Source organism: Xyrauchen texanus, chromosome 37 (assembly GCF_025860055.1).
Source record: "Xyrauchen texanus isolate HMW12.3.18 chromosome 37, RBS_HiC_50CHRs, whole genome shotgun sequence".
NCBI classification, from domain to species: Eukaryota; Metazoa; Chordata; class Actinopteri; order Cypriniformes; family Catostomidae; genus Xyrauchen; species Xyrauchen texanus.
The window spans coordinates 34,135,766-34,157,061 of NC_068312.1; the positions used below are offsets into that span (position 1 = coordinate 34,135,766).

Here is a 21,296-nt window from a genome sequence, read left to right on the forward strand (position 1 = left end):
CAAGTGTCATAACAAAGGGTCTGAATACTTAGTTGAAGTCAGAAGTTCACTTTATTGGGTCATTGCTGTCTGTTGGAAACTATAACTCTTCAGATGGAGTGGAAACACTTTTTTCTTCTCTCATTTAATTGCATTTGAAGCATGCTGCTTTGGCTCCAAATGATAGCATGAGTTTATCAGTTATGGTCAAATGAATTATCATGAGAGCCTCAAAAAAAAATGTGTTATTTTGCAAATTATGGTTTTGGATGGAACTAATGATGTCATCTGCAAAAACTTTTGATGATGAAGCAGCTGCATCCCTATTCTAAACAGCGAAAACTTGATGAAAAGCCCATTATAGTCCATTAGCAGAATCACCTGTGCTAAATGTCTTTGAGTGCAATCTGTTAGCGGCCATCAGTGGCTTGTAATTTCTCCCCCTCGTTTTCATCACCTTGAATCAGCCTCTTGTGGAGGTATTTCACAACTTTCAAAGAGATCATATTGAGCTGAAAAACTCTTGTGTAATCCACTCAAACAAGCTGCAGGGTCAGGTAAATATGAGTAACGAGTAGTGGCGCAATTTCAATCTGGTTCTGTCTTTCTGTTTTTGGGACAAGCTGAAGGTTTGCATTTAACTTAGCCGTTATTTTTTTAATATCGCACTTGGTAGCTTCGTCCATGTAAATCATTGTTTTAATCCTAAAAAGCCACGACCAGCAACACGTAACATGATAATTTGTACACAGGACCCTTGTCTCTTTGTTTGTTTATTTTTTTGCACCACATTTTTTTCAAGACACTTGAGCACATTTTACAGCCCAATTCTCATTACTATAACACGTCCGGTCGTTTTACTAATCCCATTGTTCTTATTGATGATTCTCATTACAGTAACACTTTTTTTTCACATTGAATTAATGAAAATATCATAATGACCTTTTTTGTTTTGCATTTCATGCAGTATCGTGTGTAATGTCACAAAGTAAGACATCTTAATGGTCACTTTACCTTTATTTTTAATTTTCTCCCCAATTTGGAATGTTCAATTCCGAATGCGCTCTAAGTCCTCATGGTGGCGTAGTGAATCGCCTCAATCCGAGTGGCGGAGGCGAATCTCAGTTGCCTCCACGTCTGAGACCATCAATTCGCACATCTTATCACGTGGCTTGTTGAGCGCATTACCGCGGAGACGTAGCACGTGTGGAGGCATAGCTAGAAGCACACATTATAGCGACCACGAGGAGGTTACCCCATGTGACTCTAACTTCCCTAGCAACCGAGTCAATATGGTTGCTTAGGAGACCTGACTGGCAGCAGGCCCTGGATTCGAACTTGAGACTCCAGGGGTGGTAGTCAGTTTCAATACTCGCTGAGCTACCCAGGCCCCTCCCCTTTGATTTCTTTTGATTTTGGAGTGAAATAGTACCAGGACATTTTCATGACCTGTTTTGTGAGAATCTCATAGTTTCAAAACCCTGTACCAGATAGGAGTATCTGTATATTAAGCACACATTTTTTTTGATTTTTGTTTCTCACTTTGCACAGTTTTTCCCTTTCAGTAAGGGCCAAAAAAAAAAAAAAAACTTGACAAATAGAAGCTGGTAGTATCGTGGCTGAATAGGACACATGGTTAGCTCTAAGGCATGTATTACATTCATTTATTATCAAACTCAACAACTAATCAGCCTGTCACAATAGTGGGAAAACCATGTCCACAAAACTGTTTTGGTGACCGAGCTTTGTTTTTTTACCCCCAGTTCTCATTACCATAATGCGTCCAGGCATTTTACTATTCCTATTGTTCCCAATGATGTGTCTCATTACCGTAAAAGTCTTCTTTATTTTTCAATTCAAGTCATTTTTATTTGTATTGTCCTTTTCACAACACGCATCATTTAAAAGCAGCTTTACAGAAAATGAATCTGTGATATCTATAAAGTCTTAAAGCCATCATTGTGTAGTTTGATTAAGTATGATTGTAAAGGATGTATAAAAATAAATAATGAAATTATAATTGTATTTAGAACCCTAGTGAGCAAGCCGAAGGCAAATGTGGCAAGGAACACAAAACTCCATAACATGTTGATTAATGGAGAAAAATAACCTTGGGAGAAACCAGACTCACTGTGGGGGCCAGTTCCCCTCTGGCTAACAGCATGAATATAATGCCAATATCAGTTATTTGTGTGCAGTGCAAGTCATGGTTTAAAATATGTTAACTAGGTAAGTGTTAAGGGTCAGTGTTTAAACAAAGATTTTGTATTAACTGTAAGATTAATGATTAATGTCTTTGAAGTCCATCCTGGATTAACTGCTGAAGTTCACATATATGCAATGTCCTTTGTTAGTTGGCTGATGAAGGCTTTTGTTGGCAAATTTAATTGATGAATTCCATTTTAAGTGTGTATTCCTTCATTAGACCAAGGGAATGCAGGCAGAGATCAGTGAGATGCATCGCAGTTCAACCGGCAGTTCATACGAAGTCCAGTAAACAGAAGAAAGCTAAATCAATATTCGGTGTGAGCACCTTTGCCTTTAAAACAGCACCAATCCTCCTAGGTACACCTGGACAGTTTTTCTTGGTTGTTGGCAGATAGGATGTTCCAAGCCTCTTGGAGAATTCACCACAGTTAGTCACATCACATTTTGGTATTGAGAATTGGGGGTGAAATATGCGGAACTGTCATGAAAGTAATGTCACAATGTGAAACGTTGTTCACATATCGGTTTTGGTGACTCAATTATGCTTTATCATTAAAGCTGAAATGCGTCGTGTACATAACAAAAGTAAACAATCGGAATTGCGGAAATAAGACACAATCAGATTTCCCAAACACCCCCGTCTCTCATTGGTTGGACAAACAGATAGTTCTGCCCCACACTCACGCCATTGGGTGAGCCAATGTTGCTGAGTCGGTCTGTACAGGATGCTCAAAGACAGCAATGATCTGATAGCGCCACAGAGACAATGTTTATACTTTGAAGAAATCAACCTACAGTACAAATGGCTTACTGTTCTTCTGCATATTAATCTGGGATAGAATAAAGTACTTTAACATAGAACAGAATACACACTTCAACTCTGAATACACCCACCCATGAGATTCATGTTATATCAGATAAACCTTCATTCTGATGCCTGTGGAACTGATGCAAAGACATTATGTTTGTTTACAGGCCTCCAGTTGTGTGGAGTTATTTATCATTACTAGTTCTCATTTTCCTCTTTTGCAGAACTAACGGTGATTCATTGTACTCATTTCGCAGTATGAAGGCATGCTATCCTTCCCCAACCGCTGCCACCACCTGTGCACCCCCTGTGCCTCTACAGGGACTAAATCCTTCTTTTCAAACACCCAATATGAAAATTAGATTTATCGTTGCACTGATACACAAACCTGCACATATTGATGGAGGTCCGGGTTGAGAAGTTGCATCATTGTTAAACATGCCTCTTTTTTGGAAAGGGCAGACAGTGAGCTGGGCGGCAGCCATGCCGGCTAACCGCCCTGATTTATGACTTCTCTGCCTGCAAATTGCTTTTACTGCCACCCTGATTCTTGTTCGGTGTTAAATAGATTACACGACATTCGGAATACACTCTAATGTGCAGCTGGGGTGAAGCAGACAGGGACGTATTCAAACTCCTGCATTCTTGCCCCTGTTTTTGCAAGCTGTCTGATGCACACACCGTGCAAACAAAGTGTGTTCACTCATCAATACCTCGCCCACCTTGGTTACTGTTGCGCACACAAACAACTTTACAGAAGGTGAAGGTTTTCAGTAAAATGTGCACAAAGTATTCAAAATTAAATACGGACACATAATTTACTCCACATTATTGTCAGAAATTAACTTTTTTAACTATTAATCGGCAATATTTGCCCACTGGATTTGATTTTCAGGGGCATTTTATACCTATTACAAGGATAAAAAAAAAAATGTGCCTCACTGGAACACAGATTTTTTGGCTTTTTTAAAGAAAAGGAGTCGAAATCAATGTTGTGGTAATCAGTATTATGCAACAAATTCTGTCAGTTGTGCTTATCTTGGAGGTGGCGTAGTGGGCTAAAGCACATAACTGGTAATCAGAAGGTTGCTGGTTCGATCCACACAGCCACCACCATTGTGTCCTTGATTATGGCACTTAACTCCAGGTTGCTCTGGGGGGGATTGTCCCTGTAATAAGTGCTCTGTAAGTCGCTTTGGATAAAAGCGTCTGCCAAATGCATAAATGTTAACTTGTATTGAACCCGGAATATTCCTTTTAATTGATAAAAACACAATTGCTCTTAGTTCATTTTAGTTAATTTTTCATTAATGTTATCATTATAAAACTATACCTACTGTACACGGAACTTCCAGAAATGTAAACCGGGTTCACACTGTACGATTTTGGACACAATTATGCTGTCTGAGACTCATTTCGTTATTGCAAAATATATATCATCATACGGAAAAATTGTTAGTCTTTGATCGCTTAGTGCAACACGTTCACTGACTGCAGAGTAATTGCCTTTGCGAAGAATCTTTGCCTCCACCAAAGTTCTGGCAACATCAGAAATCTAGTGTTGCAATCTGCTCCTGTGACGGCCAGATTACATTACACCGAATGAATGCTGTCAAATAGTACAATTGGGATGTATATTGTTTAGTGTGACATTATGTCACGCAACAATCATAAAGGATAGTAAACATTGTGCAGTGTGCACCCAGCTGTATATTAGTAGATTAGAAGAGTACGATTGTGAAGACAAGGATTTGTGAAAGGTCAATAAATATGCTTAGCTTATGAAGGAACCTTGTATACCTGTTTCTCCAGATGAATTGTTATGTGTTAAATGTGTTGTTGTTTTTTATTTACCTGCTCATTTATCCCGGGATATGATAATAATTTTCCATCATTGTAGCTGTGCTCCATGTTTTATCAGACGTCACTGTGTGTCTTTGATAAATGTCGCAATCGCTTATGGGCAGAGTAGACCGTAATGACTGTTCTAGTGCGGGATGACACGCAGGAATAAGAATATTCATTTACCGCTTCATCAGTGTGATTTGCAGAGAGAACCCGTGGTTCGTAAAACTGGAGATGGACGCAACTGCTGTGTAATAGGGTTTTTAACCGAAGTTGCTGGATTTTAAAGTTATTCCTCCCCTAATGGCCTCTATTTCCTTTTCCTACCCTTTTCTGGCTTGTGTGTGTGAGAGTGAGTGCTACAGTACACGTGTAGGCAAAGTATCAGTTGTAATAAATGTTATTTGTTCTTTGCTCCAAAAATTGGAATCAGTGTCATCTTTGAGAGAAAGTGGAAATAGTTACAATTCTGTATATATGAGTCAGGTTTCAGTGTGCATGTCAATTTTTCCTGCACTGCTATTAATCTACAGCAATAAAATATATTTTATTCAACTCAAGTTGTGAGTTTGCAACGATGAGTCAAAATGGAATAGGAGTAGATTTTTGGATCCTTGTTCCCCATAATGTTCAAAATGAAGCCTACGCCACTGATACAAAGACAATAAATGAATAAAGTATCTTTCTACTGCATCACTGGTTGCACACAGAAAAAAAAAATATTATGAACCAGTTTCCTTATTGAACTTGTCCAAAAGACTTACAAGTTATTGGTTTGAACCAGTATAACCAATTGCTCACAAGTTACTGAATGAACATCTTACTTGCTTACTGGCTGAATGTTTATATGACAATGATTAAAAGGATGTTTATTTACTAAAGAGTTCTGTTGTAATAAATGGTGTATTTTTGTCTTTTTCATTTTGTCATTTTCAGGGCTGCCCACAAATTCTACCCACCACAGACATCCTGGTACCGGCAGGGATTGTTCGACCAATCACATTGCGAGCTCGCAACTTGCCCCAACCTCAGTCGGGTCAAAAGAACTATGAGTGCGTCTTCAGTATCCAGGGCAAAATCCAGCGCATTCCTGCGGTCCGATTTAACAGCTCCTGTATCCAGTGCCAGAACACTTCGGTAAGACAGCAACATACAGAATGCACTACTTGGCTGTCAGTTCATGAACACATGATGTTTCTTAGTAGCAGTGGCTGAAGCTTCAGGTTGCAGGTTTTCTTGTCGCTGTAGGACTTCTTAAAGGTGAAGGGTGTTCAAATAATTTATCCTCTTCCAGCTTAATACACAGTCAACTTTAAGCCATTTGTAGGTTTATTAATAGGTTCATAGGTCAGAATATTGCTCTATTTGTCTGAGCATCCTGACTAGCCTGACAGAGCAACATTGGCTCAACCAGTGGCATGAGTGAGTGAATTCGGGGCAGGACTATCTTTTTATCCAACCAATGGCAGACAAGTTTAGTCTTCAAAAAAGCAGTTTGTAAACAGTCATTATATTAGCTGTTTCATAAGGTGACGCTAGTCATGCAGAAATTACACTCTTCACCTTTAAAATATTTCCATAACAATGTCCTTTTATTAATTACCATATTTTTCAAGCATAGCCTAACCCCAGATGGCATTTGAATAAGTGTCAAAAAAAACAAATGCCTTCCATTTTAAAAAATTAGCATGAACTGCAAATCATTGCTTGTAGGGCAAAGCGGTACAATGAATCTGTCTGATGTGTGCTGAGAAAAGCCAAGGTGACTTTTTACTGAATCACTGATCATATAAAAAATAATAATCTTTATCCGGGAAATCAGCAAAGACATCAATTCATAACATTGTAAAGTCTTGTTTTCTCAATCCCGGTGAAAAATGGAGCATGTCAAGATGCTGACATTGAGAATGTCTCTCTCTCACGCTCCTCCCTTTCTCTTTCATATGCGGGCGGTACATACACTCGCCGTCTGTGACCCATCTGGTTGTTACGGTAACCTCAGGGAATCTTGTAACATAATTAGCTATGAGCTGGACATGCCTCTTAATTTGGCACGACAGTGTGACCTAGTGAAAAGGAATGTGCTGAACCTGATTTGCCGCGGTGGAGGTGGAGTGTGTGCCATTTGACCCCTATACCCTGACGGGGTCAGAGTTCAATCCACTCGCCCGAACCCCGCGACAAGACTATTGATGTCCCTTTGCAATTTATTAATGAGGATCACGTTCGCAGCCGACACCCAAGACACAATTGATCGTCGTCCTTTCCAAAAATGACACATGCTGCCTTCCTCGAACGTGGTTTGATGACCCCCCTCGCTGGACCTCGGCGCGGAGAGCAACTGTTGTCCTTCCATCTGTTTTGACTCATCTCCTCCTGTTCATCACTTTCACTGTCTGTGACCCACGCCTCGCTCTCCGACGGCGCTATGCATTTAAATTGGAATTGAAACGTGGACTCCAAACGCAGCCGTGGTCCTGAAAGCATTTAGATGCAAAGTGAATTCGCCAACTGCCTGTCACCGATGGTCCCAGTGCATATTGACTATATTGAGGCCAACAGGTATTTTATTTGCTTACAGCTGATGAATATTGACATAGGGATTTCTGTGCGTGCATTTTATTTATAAAATCTTAGGAAAGTGACAAATTCTCAGCCGAGTTTCAAGTGTCAGGTATATCACCATGTTGCTATATTTTGTTGGGGAACGTTGCTTTTTAAATTGACCCATATTATATTAAATCACATTATAGCAGTACTAACTAAAAATGTTTGACATTTTTTGCATTGTATTCTTACTGGAAAAAAACATATGAAAGTTACTTTCATGTTCCTTTTTCTTACCAACAGATAGCAGTGGCAATGACTGCCCCTAAATGACACAGAAAAACAAAACAAAATATGGTTGGTCACTTTACATGTCAGTCAGAAAGTCTCTTCCTTTCTAAAGCCTTTTTATACAATGGAAGAAACCAATCCACACCCACAATTAACTATAACTAACCATCAACACTCTTCAATTAGCCTAATTCTCATGAATGGATGCAAAGAGGAGAAATAACACCTCAGCAGAACTAAAATGTCAATGCATTTAGTCTTTTACTTATGCGTAATAAAGGAAGCCTGTTCACCCAGTAAGAATAAGTTAGGCTTACATGGGCAGTTCTTGGCCAGAACTGTGCTTAAATTGTGCTTGAATTAAATGCAGCTATAATTGGGTGAAACTGTGCAGCAATTTCTTTGCACTTTCTTTTGTGCTTAGTTGTCATGCTGTAACACACAATGTAGTGATTGTATGTCAAAATGAAGTCAGAGAGACTCCCCTCAGAACCAGAGCACTATGGAAGTGTTTTAATGACAAATGTCTTTGGGGGGGGAAACACACTAAATTGCACTAATTGAAAAATAAATGCATTGCGTTAACATTGTTTGTATTTGATTGGAAATGCAATTTCATATGGTTGGATATTTAAACTGTGAATATTTCAATTGGAAACATTTAGCAGAAAAACCTTTTGCTAGTGGTGAAGCAGAGTAGCTGCAAATGTATATAATATATATAAAATAAAATAAAATATTCATATATGCATGTATGCATTACATTCTTGTAGCAGAAGAGTTAATCATTAATAAGACAATACAAAAAGTGGCTTTAGAATACAATGTATTGTTTACTACCATATTATTGATCATAAGTCAATCATTGGCACACAGTTCACAGCAATCCATTTCACAAGTGAATTTGTCAATCAGTTTGAGATTTATTATGAGGGCTTGTTTAAGTACCCGTCAATGTACACCTGCGTCAGACATGCTTGTGTAGCGTCTTGGGTGCGTTGCATCATAAACATAACATTTTTAGGTCACTGTGTCAAGTTAAATATAGTTTAATACTTAGAAAACATCTTGAGATCCCTTAGTTCAAATTTGCACTCCATCAAGTGTTTAGAACGCAAGAACGTAACGCATGTTTGTGTTGTTGCAGTTGAAGGGTTGTTTTGTTTACTGTATAATTGGTGCGTTGCCATTCAGCTGAAGTTTCACTTACTGCCCTCTGGAGTAAACAGGTGGTACTTACGTGTTAAATCGACAGCCCTATTAAATACACAACCATATAATATTGCACCCTCCAAAAATGCAAGCACTGTTATTGCAATGTGTTTATTTTTCAATTAGTGCAATTCAATGTGCTTTTTTGTTTCAAAGATCATTAAAATACTTCCATAGAACACGTGGTAAAAAGAGACACATTTTAGGACCAGGTGGAAACGGCAATATGTCTCACCAGCCCACTTGTGATTGAATCACCCAAAATGCATCTTAATACCATGTGTAAACAGGGCCATTGTATGGAATCTTAAATATTTCTTAAATTATTTTATTTATATGAAGTTTTTTGCACCTGCATTCCAAGCTACATCTTGATATAATTCGTCCTCATGATCACGCAGTGTGTTTTTATCAGCTGAATGATGATACTGCCTATTGTCCGTTCCTCATGGTGGAGGAAAATAAAAACCTATGTTGTCACTCTACTCCCATCCCCCTCTCTCTTGTCTTATCTCTTCGATCTCTGTCTCTCACCTTAATGCTCGCTCTCTGTTGGTCTGTGGATCCACGGATTAATTGATGGTTTGATTACCAGTGACACAGCAGAGAAAAGGCATGACGTGCATCTTTCCCAAATGACAATCAAACATTAGAGAAGACCTGCTACAGATTACACTCTCTCCCTGGAGAGTGTCATCAGCTGCCACTCCCTCCCTCCGCACGCGCTCTCTCGTTCACATATTCTCATGCAAGGCAACAACTATCAATCAATATGGCCGTCAAGGCGAATGGCCCCATACCGTCTTCTGGGAGCCACCACCAGGTGACATTGAGGCGATGGGGTCCATGCTAATGAAATTGTGAGTGGCCGAAGATGGGCGACGACAAATCAATCAATGCCGTTTGCACGTCATTTGAGAACGTGGATGAAACCATCAGCTATTTTTTATTTATTTATTTTAAGTGTTATAGGGTAGCTAACGTCCATTTATGATTGCAGCTGAAATAAACAGAAGAAAGGAAGAAGTTTATGAGGTCATACAGGCTTTCTTGTCAACTTCAGTGCAACTTTGGTGCACAATTACATCAAAAACAGCTGCAGTGGCCTTTTCTTGAGCGTTTCAAGTAATTTCTTTGTCGGAAATATGATCTATTGCTGACATTAATGTTCACATCTGTGACTTAAATCTTTTGATTTTGCGCATGCACAGCCAACACAAAATGAACGAATCACTCTCGAAGACTACTCGTTCTTCTGAGTCACATAATGAACGAATCGTTCATGAACGGCCCATCACTAAGAAACAGGGCTTTCTATTTCTGCGATGTCGTGCCAGGCAATGCAGTCAACGAACAGGTCTAAAATTATTCTTATTGCAGTATATTAAAGCCAGTATTACATTAGCGGATTTAGAACAACTTAAATGTTGGCCGAGGGTATCACACACCTACCGAATGTTGTGCTTGTGGTCTTGTTGTCTTTAACCAGAGCTCTGTCACACACACACACACACACACACACACACACCAGTTCAGAATGGTAGTGGGGTGATATCCCGGCTCATTCCAACTTTCTCTCTGCTTGCCTGTTATGTGGAGATCGGTGAAATAACAACAGGAGTAATGCATAAACATAAACAATTGTAGCAGACTTAAGAAAGATGTGATTCATTAAGTAACTTTATCCTGTGTATGTGTGTGATTGTGGATTAATCCCCTCAGGGCTTGCTGTAGAATGTGTTATGGAGCTTCAGTGAGAAAATGAGTTGCGTTCAATAAACACACTGTTCCGTCTGTGATTGCACTGATTTCTACTTTTTATTGTCAATAATCCTCATTTTTGTGCAGGGGTCGGCAACCTTTTTGACTTGGAGTGCTATTTTTTATTTTCCTGGTTAATGGCTGTGCCGACATCTCCCCAAACATCCACATTTTTCTAATTGAATAATCTTTTTTTTTCATTACAAATTATATTCTCAGCATTACGATGATTATGATATAATCATGATCCTGCATGGGAATTTTCACAGAGCATCTTGTGAAAGTGCTTTGATGAAAGAAAATTTGTACAAAATGAGTTAACACAGTTAATGTCCCAAATTTGCTTATTTTATCACTGATCACGAAATTGTGTGGAATCTTAAATATTTCTTAAATTATGTCATTTTTCAAAGTTGTCGCACCTGCATTCCAATCTACATCTTGATGTAATCCTTCCTCGTGATCACACAGTGTTTTCATCAGCTGAATGGGAGGTTAAACACTATTAAAGTGTTACAAGACTCAAGCTGTGCATGCAAGCCATTAGCACAAGCCAATCAACTTTTTAGCCCTTTTCGCTGAATCGCACCTGCAAAATCCTAAACCTTTATTTCCAGGTTTAATTTATATTTTGAATAGACTCAGATTTGTATGTTTTATGTTTTCTCCTTTCATCGTTTAATGACATTGTGAGTGTGCCCATGGTTTAAAGAGTGTGTACCTGTATGCTGGGTTCATTAATATGTATGATTTATAGTGGTGTTTTCCATATAACTTCACATGCTGTTCTGAAAACAAAAAGAAACAAATGAAACACGGAATGATGGCTGTCATCCGTGCAGCCTGGCTGAAGGAAAACGGGCATGTTTTAACCTGCGCGATTTACCGAAAGTGACGTGTGAATGGCTTGCACATGGCACGAGTCTGTTGGGTGTACTGCAGTCTCATCACATTGTTGTTTAGCTTCACATTCAGCTGATGAAAAACATGCTGCGTGATCATGAGGACGGATTACATGAAGATGCAAACTGGAATGCAAGTGCGGAATTTCCTATAAATAAAATAGTCTACTCTTCTCTTGCCGTTGCTGGCATGCCGGTGATTACCGCTCCATTGGCACGCGTGCTATAGGTTTCCGACCCCTGTTTTATGTATGAATATCACGGTGAACGCGTCTGTTGTGGACAGGCAGATAGCTTGTTGCTGGAATCTTATCGTGTCGCGTCTGGTTAGGCCGAGGTGTTACTGGATGAACCCATTGATTCTAAATGTGATAATGCACAGTAAATATAGGATTTCTAATGGGGGAAAAGACCTAAAGTTTAACCCTTTACTAACATTCCAGAGTGTCCTGAACTGACTTGAATTTGTGCAACTATAATTAGTAAGTAGAAACAACAATATTTAAATAGCAAATCTGAGTTAAGTCTACTAAGTTTTGGAGACGCCATTACTCAATTCAGTTGAGAAATTGAGTTTACTCAATCAATTGAGTAAAGTCAACGTATTCAAGGTTATTACTGTAGTGTAATTTTGTGTATTTTAGCAGGACTGGAACACTGTATCGATCAATCAGCATCCAGGACCTGAACTATACATTTACTGTAATGTTGAAAAGATGTTGACCTCATAGTGTTGAAGATAAAGACACACAAGCTGCTGGTGTAGTTTTACAGCTAGTTAATCAGCTCTTTTCTTAATGTAAATGATCTCCCTTTGGGCATGTCGCTGGAATTGAGGGGGTCATTATTTCTGACAAAAATCAAGTTAACCGGTCCTGCATTCTCCCTAATTTCTCAGCTGCTTCCTGTTCCTGCCTCACCCTACAATTTAGCCTTTTCAGTATCTCACAATACTGCTATTGTTCAGCATCCCTTACGTTTCGAATGGCTTTACTGTACTTAGTAGTGAAGTTATTAGAGGTACGAGCTTGATTGTAGTCATGGAGTGTTGGACCCTTAGCGACAGGCACCGGTCGTGTTACCGGGGAAACGTACCGCTAAGACCTTTATTACACAATGGCTAAGTTCTGAACCAGGCTTTTGATGGCGGGGCCCTCATAAAGAAGCCCATTATCCTCCATGCAGGATAGTGGAAGCTTTTAGAATAAAAACACTTACATGTTATTTTTGTCAGGCATTTTGAACCACCTAATTAATCTATTATTCTCATCAAGTGCTCAATCAGGCATTAGCGGTTTTATGCCCTACTAACGTAATGGAACATATTTGAAAGGAATAGTTCACCCAAAAGTGAACATTCTGTCATTTACTCACCCTTTTATTGTCTGTAACCTGTATGACATTCTTTCTTCTGGGAAACACATGTATTTCCAGAAATTATGAAGACTGTGCTGGTCGCTATTTTCCACACAATTATAATAAATAGGGACTGAGGCTTTCAAGCTTAAAAAAAGAACACAAAAACATGATAAAAGTGCAAAGGTTTAGAAAGTCATCCATACAACTTAGTTGTTTTGTGCAAAAGCTATACGATAACTTTGTGTGAGAAATGGACCAACATGTAATTAATAATTCAATGATGAGCTCTTAACTTCTCTGTCCACTAAAGATCAGTAAACTGGATCAGTTTGATTCAAAAATTGATCATTCAGTCCAGTTTTGTTAACCACATCTGACATTGCAACTTCTCTCATGAAGGAAAGGGCAAATGTCAAGATTTTGAGTGAATAACAACTTAAATGTCAGTCTTTTTCTCACACAAAGCTATCGTATGTCTTTAGAAGACTAAAGAATTTTCCATTTTGGAATTTTCCATTTCTTTCGTGACATGTTTGCATGCGTACAACCAATGTCTGTCAATTCCTGAAATGTTTCGCACGGTAATCTGCCAAAAAAGCTATTTCGTTTACTCGCATTCACAGCTTGACGTTTCTGTGTAGTTAGCTGTAGCGGGTGACATTGTCTTTGCTTTGCACCACAGTTTCTATAAACTGTACACGCTATTGGGTTGCCGTGTGGAAGCAGGTGGACCTTATTAAAATAAATTGATCAACTAATACGGTAATCAATCTACTGTATATGTCCATGGCTTAATGCATCTCATTGCATTAAATGTGCCCAAAGCGTCTCTTCGTGTATTAGGAGGCTCAGCTGTGCTTGAACCTCCAAATTAAGAAATCCCCGCACCAGACATTGCTGCTTGGGATCAACTCAATCCTCACAAGGAAAGAATGCTTTGGTTTGCCTCGGATTGGTGCGCTCACCTCATTTATGGTGACACGCGTTCAGCCATACAGTCATTGCTTGCATATCCATGTGGCGGCTTTCTTTGTCCTCCTTTCTTTAGCAGAACACTCCTAGCATTATTTATTTTCTGTGGCTCTCGACCAAACCAAATCCCATCATAGTTGGACTGACAGGGACTGATGTTGCATACTTTGTGGCTGTATCTTTTATCATAACCAAGAATTCCCCTCTCCCAACCTAGAAATTAACCAATGACGCAACGTTTGGTTGAAATGAATTACTTTCTGTTATTACTGGACTGCGCTTAGTAATAGGATAGCTATGATTCAGTAATTAAGTTACCATAAAATAATGAGCACGCACACTCAACTCATTTTCCAAGTACCATTGATGTCGTTATGTCTTTCTGCTGAGTCTGGTTCAATTTGTAACTTAATTAAATGGACAAAAGCTTCATCATTACCTTATATTGATTTTCAATCTGTCATTGAAAGGAGACGCCATTGACAGGTTAACCGGAGCCAAGCGTATTCAGAAACGGTGGGTCTCATTGACTGATAATTGTGTACAAGTCGCTTGCTGCTTTTTGCGGAGCCAAAAACTTTTAACAGATTCATAACAGATGCACACTCGCATAAATTTGGTCTTGCACTAGTTCTAATGTTAATTAATCTGGATGATTCTAAATGAAGAACTGCGTGCCTATAATTTGCAATAATTTGCATAATACATGCCCAAACCATTTCCATTTAAGGGCTTTCTTCACAGTGCTCTATAAAGATGTGCCACCAGGGCGCAGGGACTTTTGCATAAGTGGGGTTCTTTGTGAAAACGTTTGCACACAAGTTAAATGCACAAAAAGGTGTATACTCAAGCGTTCATGCACAGGTTTGTGTATATCCAAAAACGCTTAAATACATAAATACTTATGCACCCATACGGGTAAACGCAAAAAAAAAAAAAAAACACTTTTATGCATAAATATGTATACATTTTCAGGTAGAACTCTTGATTCACCAAAAGGTTTTATATATTTATTTTCTGAGTTTGGTTAATGAAAGTGACCCAGTGTCTATGAAGACCTTTGGCAAACATCCTTTCAACAATACATTCCTACGTAAATGCTTAAAGCACAGTCCCGCCAAGTTCCACTTGAATTAATTGCAGTCACTTAATTTCAGGGGAAGGCCAGGTTTTCAAGAAGCAGCATTTTTTCCCCATGAGTCAATATCTGTATATGGTTATTCATCATCGCCAGTGCCGTAAACGGCTGTATTAAATTTGGTCCAATAAGTGGATTATTGAGGACAGCAAATTTTAAGAGTGATCTCTTTTAAAACACTGCTTGCTGCTCATGCACATTATATTCTTTGATTAAACATGCAAGCAGAATTGAAAAATACCACAAGGAGGTCTATAAAGCTAAATCCAAATGGTGGAAATAGCCATTATTCCTCTGATAGTACACGTCTTGGGTTGGTTTGCACATTCGGGCTGCTGATAAATTGAGGAGGGTTTTAAAAGGTAAGATTACCTTGCTGTCATTTGCCAGTCATTTCTAATAAGGCCTTTGACAGAACCAGGCCAGGCTGTCTACACACAGCACGCCACGATACAGTGGGAAGACAAGCCGGAGGAAAATCAATTCACTACTGGCAGAGATAAGCGGTATTGTATAGGAAAACACAAAGGCTTCCACCCATTTACACACCGAGGCTAATCTCCTCAAAGCTGTGGCGCCTTTCACCGCAGGAGAGGCAATAGGCAGGAAAATACATCATGGTTTTGCCCAAAATACATTGCACGTGACTCTTCTCATAGCTTTCGTCAGCACAAGCGGAGGCAGCATACTTTGACGCAACCTAGAATTTTAGATGCTGTATTTTCGAAAATGCTTGTATTTTTATGAAACATGTTTATGTTTTTAAACTTCATTTGATGTTTCGAACAAGTTTTAATTGAATCATTTAAAATGTATTTATAATTGAAACTTGGCATGACATTTCTATACTCATAGGGTAGTTGTGAAAAACAAGCTGGATGAATTTCAGTCTAATTTGTTAGTTAAAACCACTTAAATTGTTGCATTCTCACATAAATGTAAGTTTTTACGTAAGTTGCGGCTTTAATCATTTGAACATCAAACGAAATACAAAAACATCACAAAATATGCGGTTTCTATAAATGTGCTTTATGGAAAGACAAACATCTGTCAAAATGAATATTGGATATGAATCCTTTCACAGCTTTTGTCAACACAAACAGAGGCCGCAGGTGCAATGCACTACCCACATTTTTATATGCTGTATTTTCTATATTGTCGTAAATGTTTGTAATTTTATGAAACCCATTTTTATGTTTTTTAGAATAAGTTTCAATTGAATAACTTGCCATGACATTATAAACTCATTGGGCAGTTTTGAAACAGAAGCTGAACAAATATTTGCATAAATTGTTTATTTAAGCCACATACATTTTCGCATTCTCACAGAAATTGTCGTAAACCGTTAATTAAATAATTCTTATTGAAATTAACTTACATACATGAACTTACATATTTTGATGCTTTGAATTTAATTATCCAAACGAAATGTAAAATATCATCAGAAAATTTTAAAATTCTAGAAGTGTGCATTATTAAAATACAAGCGTCTATCAATATGCATATTGCTCCTTTTGCAGCTTTCATGATTTTTGAATGCTTTTTTTTATATTTTTGTACATGCGTGTTTTAATAAAACTAATTTTGTATGTATTTTAGATTTCATTTGATGTTTGATCTTATAGGGCAGTTGTGAAACATGAGCTGAACAAATGTCTGTGTAAATTGTTTATTAAAACTACATACATTGATGCATTCTTACAGAGATTGATGCAAACTATTTATAAAACCATTTTCACATAATTTTTTGGCATTCTTACATAAATTGCTACTTTGAATTTAATCATTCGAACAATAAAAAAAAAAGTATTGAAAAAAAATTAAACTCTTGAGTTGCTCTTGATTTTTCTGACAAAAGCTGCAAGTCATACACAATGTATTTTGGGCAATAACCCCATGTAGTTTCTTGCCTTTTGAATGCAACCATTTATGAAAGAATGTAACAATTTAACAGTTTTGATCATGTTACACAAATGAGGCCCTTTGGACAAAATTAAATCAAAGAAAACCATTTTAATTTGTTAAATTTGTTATTATAGGTAAATTGGCGAATACTACTTTCACACTATAGCGTGATTTTTTTTTCTCTTTATTTTGTTGCACCATCAACGTGCATTTTGTGTAATGCAATTGTAAATTGAGCCTTTTTCTTAGTTACAGTAGGTTGGGTGTAAAATTGCTCCGCAAATTCCAAAAAAGTTAATGATGTTGAAGTGCCCTCCATGACCTGTGCCAGTGTGCATGTCAACCATAATTGACCCCAATTAAGATGGTCCAGACCCCAGCAGCTGTCTCATAGAAATGCATGACTGTTGGGTGCGTGGCGTCAACAGGTTGAGTGAGATTTAGTTCAGTCTTTCACCATTTCGTCTACTGCACAGCTCACTTGAGTTCCTCCTAAATATTTCCCAGAAAACAGCTGCAAAAAGACTCCAGCTCACTGCATACACACACCACGAGGGCCATTTTTCCACTTTTCAGGGCCTCTAGTACTGCTGGGGAACGATGTGGTGCTGCTTGTTTTCTCTGTTGTGATTTATGTGGGCTGTTCGGATGAATGAGTGCTGATATAACAGCTGACGTTTCTATCAGCCCTAAAGACTGGGCTAATCATGAGCTTTCAATGGGTCAGAGCATTCTTTTGCCATTTTTTAACATAGATTTGGGTTTTGCCATAAGTGGAAATAATTGTAGCCCAGGTTCACTGTTGTGGGGGGAACTTCTCTTAGAATAGCGATATTGTCATCTGGACACAGGGCCCAAAATTAAGACAGCAGGTTTTTGCACTGAGATACCCCTCAAAAAGTACCATAGTACTACCATGGGTAACACTTTATTTTGATGGTCCCAAGTAGACATTTAACTGACTATAAGAGACTTATCAACAGGCCTGCTATAGCTAGTAAACAGTGTTTCAACAAACATTCAGTAGACTATCAATAGCCTGTGTAACAGCAGCAAAATAACAGCTCATCAACTGACTTGCTATAGCTAGTAAACAGTGTTTCAACAATCATTCAGTAGACTTCCAGTAGTCTCTATATAGGTCTATATTAACGGCCTACTTACATTATTGTTGAGAACATCAGTTCATTGAAAGGTCATTAATATAGATCTATATAGATAATGTATGTTGAAACCCTGTTTACTAGCTATAGCAAGTCTGTCGATAACTGTTATTTTGCTGCTGTTATACAGGATATTGATTGTCTACTGAATGTTTGTTGAAACACTGTTTACTAGCTATAGTAGGCCAGTTGATGAGTCACTTATAGTCAGTTAAATATCTACTAGGGCCATCAAAATAATGTAGTGTTACCCTGACATGGGTCATTGTGTGAACCAGAGGTCCTCGGCTCAAAATGTTGTTTTTGATCATTTTTTGCTGGTGAAACATAAACATAAATGATGATGAAATCAAAAATATTTAATGCCATGTATCAATATTTAGAATTCTGAGCAATGCATTGAAGCTAGTTTTTCTTGTCCAACAAATGTCTGAAGTACAAAGAATGTTGAAACTAGAAATGCACGTTTATTTATTCACACCTGAAAGTTTTTTGAAGACCTTTCAAAAGGTACCGCATAATCACAAGTTTAATGGAGAGGGAAGCGTAAAAGTGCAGCCATGCTAGTTCGTAATGCTGAATCTGAAGCCTCCCTCTGGTTAGATTTCTCGAGTTCTGCCCACCGATCGATGAGCCTGATCAGCGATATTCTCTCAGGGTTTTGTTGGCTGAGTGCTCTCACTGTTGTTTCTAACTAATTAAACCCAGACAGTAAAAACCACCGTCACCTGCTTTCTGCTCCACCTGACGAGCTGCAACTGCATGTTTGGAGGCGCCATATTATACATGCTGTTTACGCTCTAGCAAAAATGTCCTAGCTTGTAAATAATCTTTTTTTCTCCTTTTCTCTATGTCTCCATCATAGGACCGAAACATACTTTACACAAATACATGAATGAACACGTTTCTAGCTAAGCAAGCTTTCGTTTTGTGCATCGTTGCAAATGTGTCAGAGCACAACTCATAACGCAATGCAACTATGCAGGGTTCCCACAATGATAGAAAACATGGGAATGTCATGGATTTGTTAAATTGTGAAATCAAGAAAATTAAAGCTGTGGTGTGTAAAAAAATAAATAAATAAATAAATTGTTCAGAAAACGGTTTGAGTTCCAGGGTTGAGAAAGAATGTTATAAGTAACATTTCTAACACTGTTCTACATTACAGAGAAATACTCAACCATAATAATGAGCCTTTAATATATACATTTTACAAGTGCACGCATGAAGCTAGCCACAGCGACACCGGCAAAAGTGGTAATGACCCTGAATGTGTCTGCAAAACCAGCAGAGACTGAGACTGTCTGAACATTTTGTTAACTTCATAGAGAGAAATGTACGTTAGGTTGTGCCGACAGACAATGATCTTGGGCATTGATGATGTGATGATGAGTGATCGCCAATAGCTGATGCCTTTGACGATGTCAAGATGATATTTGGCTCATTTTCCCCATTAATGTATTCAATTCTAATTATAATTAGACTATTTTTATGATCAAATTAATATTACAATGATTTTCCCGTTTGCACAAAGACACATGCTTGAAGAAACACTTTATTATATTATTAAGAACGGATGACAGAATAGCCGTCTATGCGCACATATGACGTGCTGATACAGAGGTGTGCAGTCTTGTGGAACGCGCATCTAAGGATCTCACTCTGTTTCTACGTTCAGATTTATTATTATTATTATTATTATTATTATTATTTAATTTTTGCAAGAACAGTATCGTCTATGAGTGCTGCAAATGACCTCAGACTTCTCAGTTCAGGAGGTGCTTTCAGTTCAGTTCACTTTACTTCCACAGAGCAGTATATTGTGAACGCACCTCTGCAGCCTGTAAAATAATACAAAATATATAAACTGATACTTATTATCCTCATTGTAATTATTATTTTTACATTTATAATTGTTCTTATGTCTTCATTTGTTTAAGTAATTTTCCACCTGCATGTTTAGACGGACACATGCCTGACCGTAAATCGTGAAGGAGGGAACAAAACGAATTTATTCACACACATGATGAATTTTCAAACAATTTTCAAAACAGACAGTTTTCTTAAAGAGACAGTAATATCTACTAATACTTGTAATTAGTACAAATTATGCATGTTAACAATAAACATGTAACAATTAGGGCTGGGAAATTTAACACGTTTATATTTTTTGTTTAATGCATAAAAAAATGAATGCAGTATCCATTTAGTTTTTTATACTTCATGGCAATGAAAATCCGATAGGAGAAAAGTGTCCCAAGTTGTTCCTGGCTGGCTACTCAGCCTTACAGTCTCCGATTAGGGTGGGGGTTGGGTTATTGTATCTGCTGCCTGCCAAGTCACTTTTGTACAAGGGGTGAAAATTCACTAATGTTTTTATCCCCTTTCTGTGGCTAGCGTTGGCATACACATATTTCCAGAAGGTACTTGCATTTATTATGGAGAAATAAATTTTTTCATCCGCAAGCGGGCGAGTCATGTGGGCAAGCTGCTCACTGATTTTCATCTGAACACTTTTCAAAAGCAAAACCACTCGAGAGGGACCCAGCGTGTGCACAAGAAGGACCTTTCCGTTCAGCAAGCTGTAGACAAGAATACTTGTACAGATTGAACGAAAATAATTGTTTTGAGATTTTAAAATTCAGCATTCAATATGTTTTTTCTGTTTTTATAGTGTCTAATAATATATTGGCAATGTACACTTAATTTTCTCTTGGTAAAAGTTTGATATGAATTAAATCTGCCTATTTGATCCTATAATTTAAAAAATTCCACTGTCAAACGCCTCAAGATTTTGCCCAAATTGTAATTTAACCTATCCACTGATTTTATGGCATGTTATACTTGTATAAAAGATTAATACCTGTAAAAATTTGTCGAATTATCTCTATCCGCTAAAAACAAAAAAGTGTACATTTTAACATGTACATATTTAAATAATTGAAGTAAATGATGTCTAACCAATTTCTTGCAAGTTCTTTGAGACAAAGTATAAAGTTAATATATTTATGATCATTTTTTAATGTTATGTTTTATGTCTTGTAATGTGCCAGGTACCATAATTTAATCACAGAATAATTAGTGATTAATTAGTTAAAAATAAATTAAACAATTCGCAGCCATAGTAACAATATAATAAATGCAATTTAATATAAGATTTATTGATGTAATACATGGATTTGTTCATTTCAGTTTTGACCAAATTA

The 21,296-nt window shown here is 37.7% G+C and overlaps 1 protein-coding gene across 1 annotated transcript in view; it reads left to right on the forward strand.

Annotated features, from left to right (window-relative positions):
- Positions 1–21,296, forward strand: part of LOC127631087 (plexin A3-like) — a 195,497-nt gene that overhangs the window by 135,887 nt on the left and 38,314 nt on the right. Inside the window, exon 10 of the mRNA XM_052109062.1 lies at positions 5,777–5,977. Within this exon, the coding sequence (XP_051965022.1) occupies positions 5,777–5,977 (201 nt within the window). The remainder of the gene's footprint in view (positions 1–5,776; positions 5,978–21,296) is intronic.